The sequence below is a fragment of the Labrus bergylta genome, chromosome 4 (genome assembly GCF_963930695.1).
Source record: "Labrus bergylta chromosome 4, fLabBer1.1, whole genome shotgun sequence".
NCBI lineage: Eukaryota > Metazoa > Chordata > Actinopteri > Labriformes > Labridae > Labrus > Labrus bergylta.
This window is the reverse complement of record NC_089198.1, coordinates 30169192-30180498: the sequence shown is the minus strand read 5'-3', so window position 1 is coordinate 30180498 and position 11307 is coordinate 30169192. Positions and strand designations below refer to the sequence as shown.

The following is an 11307-nucleotide window of genomic DNA, read 5'->3' as shown; positions in this document are numbered from 1 at the left end:
AAGCTTTTGCTGTGATGGCTCCTCAGCTCTGAAACAGACTCCCACTCAGGGAGCAGACTCTGTTTCTGCTTTTAAAATCCTGTTTTAAGACACAGTTTTATGGACTCACCTTTTTAGCCAACAGCTTATTTTATAAGAGCCCTGGAGTACATTTTTTAACTGAACTAAAATAATCTTTTAACTGTATATTTACATTTTGATGTTTTGTGATTTTATTTTCCAATTGTGATGTTTTTCTTCACTTATCTCTGGAAAGCCCTTTAATGCTCTCGTCTTCAAAGTGTTATATAAATAAAGTATTGTTACCTAAATGCAAGATAACACTGCTGCTTTAGTGATAATAGTCTGATTAGATCAAATTCTCTACAAACGATGGCACTGGATCTCTATAACAAGCATCTGCTGCCCCCTTGTGGATAAAAAGAGACTTCAAGAAACATAAAGCCTGAAAGAAAACAACCATCTGGTGTCCATCACTGAGCAATCTTCAAAGATTTAGAAAGGATAGACACATTTTATTTTTGTTAAGTTGTAATTGTTTGAATACTTCTTCTGTCTGGCTGTTGGACCCATGACCTTTACACGTGCTGCTGCACAGTGACACAAAATAAACTTCTTTTAACAGCCACCTAAAAACATCTCTTATTTAAAGAGAAATCTGTGACAGGGAGAAAATGTATACGATATAAGTATTGGGCCTTTTAAAAAGCTCTGTGCATCTTAAAGAGGCCAAAATCCAATGTCTGGTTGCCGTGATCTTTAGGTCCTCAGACGGCGCTGTGTTAAAAACAGACATGATTCTGTTTAGGACATCACTGTACTACAAAGACAGTTAGACAAACCTTCATCGTACAGGCCTCTGAGGTCCAGTGGAAATGGGCTGTCAGGTTCACACTTGTAATGCTGATTTTGGTCACAAGGTGGAAGCAATTAAATATTTATAAATGTTGGCGCGTCAAGTGCATCTTGGTCCTTCTTCCTGCTTAAACAACAAACACTGTGGAGATTTGTGAGGGGGACAGCGTTGTTTTACTCTTAGATGATTGGTTTATATACATCCTGTTAAATTTCAAGAATAAAAACAGAAAAAAAATGATATCTGTATTTATGAGCTGTATTAAGAGATCATGTTGTTGTATCAGGTGTGTGTGTGTGTGTGTGTGTGTGTGTGTGTGTGTGTGTGTGTGTGTGTGTGTGTGTGTGTGTGTGTGTGTGTGTGTGTGTGCGCTGTTATGGGGCTATAACTGCAGGTTGTGTAAGGTCTGATATGAACCAAGTAATGAAATTAAAAAGGCAAACAAAGAAAAGAAACCTCAACACATTAATTCAGGTTTATTTAAAATGTACAAAGATTCAAATATTTTGAATTGGGTCTGTAGCATACAGTGTTTGTGCAGAAGTGAGCAAACAACAAGACTGAGACGAAGTTAATCCAAAAATATTGTCTTCACCTTCAATCAAACACTTTTGGATTGAACTTGATATTCTGACTGAAAGACATTGGAAAACTTTGGGTTCGTTTTACATCTTGGTTGATTTGAGAAGAAGACATGACAGAAACTCAGGATTACTCTACATCAGGGGTCCCCAACCATCGGGCCTCGGGCCGTTACCGTTACCTCAGAAATATGACAGCTGCTGTCTGGTCCGTGATGGGTACCTCTGGTTCTACATCACATCAGTCAACTTCTTCTCTTCTTGAACACACTTTTAAACTGTTAGCATGTCAGTGTGCCTGCAGCTTGCTGTAGATCATGTCTTTGCTGGCTGCTGCAGTCTGACCCTCATAGATGGTAGAGTCAATATGGTACAAAGACCGCTGGGAAAAGACAGAAACCAACTTGAGCATCTGGTATATCTGGAAAAATGTGATTATTGTTCTTCCTGTCAGACTCATTTTAATTGTCTTTACTTTTCCTTTTTTAAGGGGTGTGCTGATTTAAGGGGAGACGAGTCAACTACCAGAGATGGAGGATGATGTAATAAAGTAAACTTAGAAACAGGATTGGGAAAGATGCAGTTTTTTAGATGCATTAACTCAATAAAATGTTATTTGTTTAGCACAATTCATACAAAATTAAACTCAATATGCTTGACAGAAGAGAAACAAAAACAAACACAATACAATACGGTTGATTTCCAGGTCATTGATCACATAGTGGCAGTTTCAGTGCTGCGGTTTGCTCTGTAACCTGATTGGTACAGATCATACAGACTGTGAATGGATGGTAACCGTAATTGTTTGTAGAATTTGACTGAAGGTTGGAGATTGGTCTGTAGTTGGTAATGATTGATGGGTCAGGTTTGTTGTTTTTATTAGTAAAGGAGTAACTGTAGCAGGTTTTAGAGAAGTGGGGAAAACCAGTCTGAAGAGAATCATTTACAACATGATGTAAGTCATGTAACAGGCTGTGAGGGACACATTTACACAGTTTTGTGGGAATAGGGTCAAGAGGAGAGGTAGGTACTGTACAGTACTAACTTGGACACATGTGGGCTGATGAGAGGAGCCTGATAGGGTGGAATTGCTGTTAGATGATTTCAAAGTGTAAGTTCTTATTCTCAAGATTTTATTTTATTTTTTTATTTAGTTTGCAACTGGCGACCTTATTACATTTAAAGAGAGTAATTCCTCAGCATTTGACCTATAAGGATTTAATAGTTTACTAACTGTGAAGAAGAGATAGTGAGTATTATTTGTATAGTAATTTATCATTTTTGAGATGTGTTGCTGTTTTGACATTTTCAGTTATTTTTTCTAACAGGTCAGTATACTTTTTCTAGATTTAAAAATATATCTAAAGCTTTTAATCTCACCATTTTTGTTCAGCCTTTCAGCGAGATTTTGAGTATCCTCACTTGTTCTCCATTCCTCCCAGGAGTCTTTGTTTTTTTCTTTAATAGTAGACTTTTCTAGTCTTCTGACTACTCAAAGCGCTTTTTACACCTCAGGTCACATCTATTCATTCACACACTGATGACAGAGGTCGTTATGTGAAGTGATCATCAGAAGTGACTAATCCCATTCATACACATGCATACGGCAGCAACAAAGCAGTGGGAGAAACTTGGGGTAAGTGTCTTGCCCTTGCCCACATGTGGCTGCAGGAGCTGGGGTTCAAACCCCCGACTGTCCGGTTGAGAGACGACTCGATCACTGATCCACAGCCGTGTTGTTTTATTGGCTTTTGACGGGAGCAGTGCTGCCAATGATTTGACTAACAACAGAGTTAAATTGGCCCTCATCTCATCACATGATGACATGATTATGGTTCATGTATTAATATACATATCAGTGGTATTGTCATTAATAGAACGCATATTTGAAATGATAACCACATTGTTATGTCTTGGTTTGCAGGTCATATTAAAAAAGATGCAGAAGTGATCTGAATTGCAACATCGAGAAAAGCAGTAACCGTTATTACTTTACTGTGTCCTTTAAATAGAATCAGGGCGATGGTGTGACCTTATTTTCGTGTGGGCCCCTTAAACCGCTGTGAGAACTCAAATGCTTCTAGCACATTTAATAACAGTTTTGTGTTCAGATTATTGATGTGAATACAAAGTCACCAGAAATTACAACACAGTCATAGGTAATGGAAACTTTTGAATGCATCAATAAAATATGTTCTTAGTTTAGGAGGGTGATACGAGAAACATTATGGGAACTACAGCTTAGACAACCACCATGGGCGGTTCTGGGCAGGGGCCAACAGGGGCCAGTGCCCCTGTGACACTGAGCTTGGTCCCCCATGTGGCCACCCCTCCAAAAGGAAGAGCCCCCCTAATAACACATACACAGTATTTAACTCAACAACCGTACTCACAATCTACTGTGATATTAACGGAAACAAATGTAAATTATGGTATTTAATGATGTGCACTATTATTTAGCATAATATATATATATAAAAGCAATTATCTTTGTCCATTTTTCACCTTGGTTTAATGTTCCCCTCTAACAAAACAACTGGCCCCAGTTTGGCCCCCTCAGTAAAAGTGGTCTATAACTGCCACTGACAACCACAGCTAAGAATTGAAGGTTGTGAAACACTTTATGTTATTAAGAAATGCACCTCACCTCACCTCCAGCTCACGTTCAGAAGTGCTATGAGATATGAGATATGAGATATGAGAGTGTTCTCACCGACACTGTCTCCATGTCTCAGCGCTGTGGTCTACCACGCTTGTCTTTTACTCAGTTTGAGCTGCAGCTCTTTGTGGTTATTTATGCACAAGCTGACATTTACCACAGAAGTTATTTTAATAGGCTAGCTGTGAACCATGTGAACTCAACAGTTGCCATTTTTTTCGAGGTCTCCTCAGCGGAGTCTTCAATCATGCTTCACCAAAACCTTTACAGCTGGGTGCATGTTAGAGCAGCCATTCAAACCTGACCCCTTTTACTGACATCAATGTTTTCTGATGTCTTCTCCAAATGCACCTTCAGTAAATTAAACACTATTTAATTCATTATACCCGAAATGCATTACAATTTAGTTTTAAATGTGTCTGTCTGAAGTAGTAGCTCTTACAAGTACATATTCAAAGTAGATTTTTAACCCTTCAATAGGGATTAAAGGGACAGCTGTGTCTCAGTGGTAGAGTCGGTCTCTCAACCAGGAGGTCAAGGGTTTGATCCCCAGCTCCTGCAGCCACACGTCCAATCTGTCCTTGGGCAAGACACTTAACCCCAAGTTGCTCCTGCTGTTAATACTTGTCCGTAAAAGGGATCTTGAATAAATACAATGTCATACCTGTGGTTGTGATGAGTGATGGCATTCTCTGGGTCCTTCTGGACTCTTTCTCTACAATACCTGCAGCAGAAGAGGTTAGAGTGATGTTAATGTCAATCTACATGACAACAAGCATTGCTTCAGCTGCTTTGTCAGCAGCATATGAATTTGTATGAATGGATTAGTTCATACTGATGGACACTTGACATTGCAACCTCTACCATCAGTGTGTGAATGTGTAAGCGTGACCTGCAGTTTAAAAGTGCTTTGAGTAGTCAGAAGACTAGGAAAGTGCTTTACAAGCTCAAGTACATTTACCATTTTGCAATCGCTACTTTTAGAGCTTACAAATATTTCACTACAAAAGAAAAACTGAAAGAGTAAAGTTTAAAAGTTTGATATTTCAGTCTTCTACATAACAGAAGATTCTGACATCATTTGACTCACCAGCTCTTCTTTTCTTCCAAAGAATAACAATAACAATCACTGTGATGACCACAGTAGATCCACAACCAGTGAAAACCCAGACAAACGTCCAATTCCACAATTCTTTAGTATCCGGAGGACTTACAGTCGGACCTGCACAGCCAAAACAGTTTTACAACAAGAAAAAGAGAACCATTTGAATATATCATGCATTGATATTAATATTGGTCTAGCTTTCATTTAATTCCCAGGTGCTGTCTTATTTGAGGCCGCAGTAATACCTGTATCTTAAAAGCACACAAACACAAAAACATTCAAACGTACCATTATCTTTGAACATAAGTGAAGAAGCATTGACTCTGTGAGTGTCTGACTTTTAACAAGGAATGTTTTTTATTAACCCAGAGTGTTTTGGGCAAAAAGTGGAAAAGACAAAAATCCCAGATGGTTAATGTCCCTCTGTGTACAAGCTCAGTCATAAATGCCCAGATTTACAGTCACTCTGCTGTTGAAACATCACTATTGTATTGTACATGATGTTGTAGGGCAGGTGACAGCTAGGAAAGACTGGCGGACAACTTGGAAAGACCAGTTGACAGCAGGACAGACTGCAGCAGGAGTGGGCGGCTAGTCACCCTACCCACTTGCAACCTGGAAGCCCCAGGATGCACCAAGCAGAACAAAATAAAACAACCTGAAGGCCTTCCGAGAGAAGATGGGCCTACCAGGACGAAACAAGAGGTAACGACAGGAACAGAAAACAACAATGAGAAAATCCTCCGTGACATCATGTAGGGGATTACACATCCATCAGGGGTAGATGAAAGGCAGACAGACCAACGACCTCGCATTGTGCAAGCAGTTCAGACGATAGGGACCCAAAGCTGGGATTGCAACCCAATGGTGCTGGAATGTGGGAAGTAGCAGAAAGAGGTCCTGTGATGGAGAAGGTAAACAACATAGATGAGGACACAGGCCTACCAGTGGCACGCCCCACTAGTCTGCAGTATTAATAGTTTGCTAGTAATAGCAAAGCAACCAGGGAGACACATCCAGATCAAGTGGCCAAAAGCGAAGGATTTTGGCCACTTGAAGGCCAAGGCAGAAACTCGATGCAGACTTGAGCCACCTGCTGGAGCTGTCCTTGAGAGGAGGAGTCAAAAGCAGGCTTAACATCTTCAGCAAGATCATCCATAAGGAGTGCAGAGTGAAGTTTGGGGAAATCAGGAGGAAGCAGCCCACAGCCCCGAGAATGGGAAGGATAGAGAGGGACATCGAACAACTTGTCAGAACCAACTCAGCCAGAACTGGAGGAAAGCTGCACCCAATGAAAAAGTCGGCCTGAAGGAGCTGTGGGACGAGATCAAACAGAAGCTTGCCCAGCTGCACAGGACCGAGAGGATCAGAAGGAGGAGGAAGAAGAGAGAGAAGGAGACAGTGGTAAGCTAGACGCCACCAAGGAGGAGATGGAGCAGTATTTTATTTATATTATTAATAATTAAGTATAATTATTAAAGAATATAACCAAAGTTGACTTGATACAACCCCAACAGGAGGTATCAAGTTACCAGGCTTCTCCCGCTTAGGAGTTGAATTGACGTCGTCAGAAGCATCCTTCAGACGGCTCCATGCACGGATAGGCTCCTCAATCGCCTTGATGAGCTCATCACAAGGGCAAGAATGAAGATCAAGGTAGAAAAATCAAGAAGTCTCTGCTTGAGGAAAGGGGTGCCACAGAACAAGACCATCTTTGTTGCTGGTGGATAGCCCATCCCACGACTGTCAGTAAAACCTGCAGACTTTTCTGACAGACACATGGGGAAGCTAGCCAAGCAACAACTTGCGGAGGGCCTGGCAAAAAATCGACCAATGCCATCTGCCAGGGAAAATACAAAGTGTGGTGCTACCAACACACACTGTACCATCAAGTGTTGTGGCCACTAAAGGTCAGCGAGATTCCATCATCAGAGGTCAGCAGGATGGACAGCCAAGCTAACAACTACATCCGAAAGTACTTTTCATCAGACATTCTCGATAAGAAGTACCTATATTACGAGTGTTGAGCGACAGCGGTGAGAAAATTGTCTTCTCGTAACACAACAACATTTTATTTATCTGTGTTCTTCCTCGTCCTTTTCCAGTTTTCCCTTTTTGGAATGACGATTACAGACTACCGCCACCTGCTGACATGGAGAGTTATTGCCTCTCATGCATGCGCAGAACGTACGTGGTGGTTGGCCGTCGTCTGTAGTCTTTGCTGTGTGTTATAGTGCAACTTTTTGGCCAAGACAAAAGGTGTCGCCCGCCGACACCACAGGCGATCTTCGTCGCCACCAGTTCTTAGCCATCTGCTTGGTGTGTCAGGGCCTTAAAAGAACCCTGCTCTGTCAGTCTGTGCAAAACAATACACCATTCATATGTTGTCTGTGTCACAAGTCAAGCTCCAGATTAGCACCACCAGCTTCCCCTTCACTACCTGCAAGCCTTACCTGTTCTGTGTCTGCACCTGGGATCAGCCATAACCAATCAGCTGATTATCAAACATTTACATTCAAGTCACGCAAATTACGCAAACCTTTTACCTAAAAAGAAAGGCGATGAAGTTGGTAGCTTTCAAAAGTGGTTCCTTTTTTGTTCAGATAAGACAATCTATATCTGAGGCACTCAGACTTCTTCAAAAGCCTTTAAGTTGGATACTCGCACTGAAGAGCACCAGAAGGATTAATTATCAAAACTTTTTTCAACTTCCATGCAGCACTCCATGCATCTGCTTTTTAATCTAATGGAGCTTTTGCACAGTTTCAGGATACAACTGCCCCTGCTCTCCCCGGATTGTAACACAATTGATCTAAGTCAGTCCGTTGACTTCTGGCTTTAAGGTTATCTGAATTATTCAACATAGAGCGTAAACACACTGCATAAAACAGTCAAATAATCCCACACAGCAGGAAAGCTTTCTTCACAAAGAGGTATGAACCTGTATATCCATCACCGATATCAGGTTGAGCAATCAATAACCATCAACCATCCATGTTGTCTTGTGCTGAAACTGGCATTGAGGTTAAAGCAAAATTAAACGCGTCACCTGATTCTGGTTTCACTGATGTTGAGTGGGCAAAGTTGGGACCATCATTGTTACTTGCTGTGCCAACAGTCCAACCTTGTTAATTAAAAAAATATAATTTCAAAATAAACATAATGAAAAAAAAAAATTAAATGTATTACGTAAATGATTATATTACCTGATGTTTTTTTCAAAGGTCTCACAATAGTGGAGGCACTAGAGCTACTTGTAGGCAGACCTGGTGAATAAAGTAAATTATTAGAGTTAATAATACTTGTTTGTAAAAGTGATCTAGAATCATACAATGTCCTACCTGTGGTTGTGATGAGTGATGGCGTCCTCTGGGTCCGTCTGGACTCTTTCTCTACAATACCTGCAGCAGAAGAGGTTAGAGTGATATCAACATCAATGTGCTTGACAACATGAGACATATCAGGCTTTCTTTTGATTTCCAGCACGGAAAAACCTCCTCTGTTTTTGCTGATGGAGAGGACTATAAAACTTTGATGATAAAACCCAATAATAACTGTCAAAAACTGGTATATGGCTATCCAAAAGTGGATTTATCTTTACTTGATTCTAATCCTGACAAAACTGATATATAATTTTGATTGGACCAGATACCTTCACCAGTGAAGTTGATCAGTTAATTGTTATAATCTCTGACCAACGTATGACTTTGACCATCATACCACTAAGTTTGTCCAGGCAAACTCCCGCTGTGTGGGATTTATTTAAAGCATAAATCAGGAGACTATTGGACCTATGTGTGAAAAAATTACGTTTTAACAGGAGTCTGAAGTTTAAGGAAAATGTGGGACTGTAGTTTTATGTGACAGTGCTAGTTAGTAAATGATGGTAAAAGAGTAAGCAACACTGAAATATGCAGTAGGCTATACTCACCTTGATCAGCAGGTGAAGTTACAATAGAAACTGAGGTTGTCAAAGTGCTGAGACTCTCCTTGTTCGGGTTTGTCTCATCTAAAAATAAAATCAAATGTTTTGTGCACGACATTTACACCACAGGGTTTTTCTTCTGCTGATCCAGCTTGAAGACAGATTTACTTACTTTGAACAGAGACAGAGGAATATTCACTTTCTGGAGATCGAGCATTTCTGTCTCCACTCTGAACAGTGTAAAAACATTTCACTTTGACCTCAGCAGGTGAACTCTGATGATCCATCTTCAGCAGTTCACTTCCTGTCAGTGTCTGCAGACAGGAAAATGTCCTCACAGTTCCTCCACTTAAAGTGAAGTACTGACACTGAGACACTGATGATGGAGTCTGACAGTTCAGTGTGACTGAGTCTGTCTCTGTGATCACCGCTGGATCACAGTATAATACATGTTCCACCAGTGCTCCCATTAGTATGTTTGTTTTGGTGTTTTTATGATTAAAAACAATAGAAACAACAGATTGTCTTATATAATCACTCTCAAAATAATTATTAAAACACACAAAACAATTGTAGCTCAAATACATATTAAATCTGCAGAAGCATTTTCATTCAAATAAATCACTTGACAAATGTATACTTATAGAGGATGCCTTTTGACAATATTCCAACTCTTTAAATCAGACTGCTTGAACCAATTTGTTTCTTTCTGATTATCACAAAATAATAAATAATATTGACAACACTTGTATTACTCACTTTGTATGCTGATGGAGACTGTGTCACTGTGTGGAGATAGAAAATTTCTGTCTCCAATCTGAACAGTGTAAAAACATTTCACTTTGACCTCAACAGATGAACTCTGATGATCCATCTTCAGCAGCTCACTTCCTGTCAGTGTCTGCAGACAGGATAATATCTTCACAGTTTCTCCACTTAAAGTTTGGTAATAACACTGAGACACAGATGATGGAGTCTGACACTTCAGTGTGACTGAGTCTGTCTCTGTGATCACTGCTGGATTCACTGTAAGTTTAGGTGGAAGACGAGCTGAAAATATAAACAATTAATATGTTTTATCAAACTCAAACATAAGCTGTATATAAATGTTTAAATTCTTCAGTAGTGCAGCGATCACAGCACAGTTAGACATGAACCATGAGAGATCACAGACTGACCTTCTGTTTGAATCCCATTAAAGACATCTGTTTAAAAAACACAGTGAAAGTAAGGTGACTACACATAATAATAACTCCAAGAGTTCACACATTTCAACTCCTCCAACTATTCATTTATTTTCATCAAAAGTAGAATCATTAACTGAGACAAAAATATATTTTATTTGTCACAACTGGCAGAACACAAAACACAATATCACAGACTCAAAGCTTAATCACTGATATGATATCTGACATGACACATTAACGTCATGTTTCAATCTGCAGAGCTTTATAATAGTCCACAATAATACTGAATAAATCAATAAAGGTTTTACTTACACATGAAGAAGACAAACAGCAGACGTCCGGCCATGATGAAGCTGAACACTGAGACTGTACAGAGGATACGTGTGTGTCTCACTGTGTGGACTTTGTGGTTAATGAGACCAGGTTCTTAAATTAGATACATGAGAACGACAGCTATTACCAGAAATGAGACCCACTGACAGACAAACCACAGCTTAACATTTAAAGAACCATTTTTAAAAATTGAATATCCCACATTGGAAACTAACATCTGTAGAAAGATGACATAGTGTATGTAGGTGAAACATATGCCTACAGTACACTTCACTAACACACTGAGCTTGTTCATAGTCTGCTTTCACTAAAGACAAAGTTTGTTTCATTTTTTCTTCATCATTAAAACAGTTTATTCACACATTTGCCTCCTCGAGCTTTATGTTTCTTCTGGTTGTTCAAAGTGATTGATCTCAAGTTTTTAGTCATTGTATGAACAATATTTTATATACAGTTGTGATAGATTTGTGTCTCTTGTATTATAATGTGTTTAATATTGTAGTTTGTTTTCATTTATTTAATTCTGGTCATTGCAGTGAACAGCTGTTCAAAAAGCTGTTTCCTGCTAAATGCATTGTAGTTTCACATCAGACTCTGTAGTGGAAATTATCAAGCCATACACTGCCACCCACTGGTCAGATGTAGTAAATATAACAAACGT

General features: G+C 39.6%; 1 protein-coding gene across 1 annotated transcript; it reads right to left on the bottom strand.

Moving 5' to 3' along the window:
- Positions 1–1317: 1317 nt before the first annotated feature.
- On the bottom strand, positions 1318–10703 carry LOC110004972 (uncharacterized). Its single transcript, XM_020660452.3, has 10 exons — positions 10626–10703; positions 10305–10331; positions 9886–10176; positions 9133–9210; positions 8543–8602; positions 8408–8467; positions 8251–8325; positions 5187–5318; positions 4761–4820; positions 1318–1819 (listed from the first exon to the last, which is right to left on the bottom strand). Exons 1-10 carry the CDS (start codon positions 10657–10659, stop codon positions 1800–1802), a joined length of 837 nt encoding a protein of 278 aa, XP_020516108.2. The 5' UTR covers positions 10660–10703; the 3' UTR covers positions 1318–1799.
- Between the last annotated feature and the right edge of the window lie 604 nt (positions 10704–11307).

Coding starts and splice junctions, on each gene's coding strand:
- LOC110004972 (XM_020660452.3), bottom strand. CDS start 10,659: ATGGCCGGACGTCTGCTGTTTGTCTTCTTCATGT. Junction 8,326..8,407: donor ACCTTTGAAAAAAACATCAG/GTAATATAATCA, acceptor TTAATTAACAAG/GTTGGACTGTTGGCACAGCA. Junction 4,821..5,186: donor TTGGAAGAAAAGAAGAGCTG/GTGAGTCAAATG, acceptor CTTCTGCTGCAG/GTATTGTAGAGAAAGAGTCC.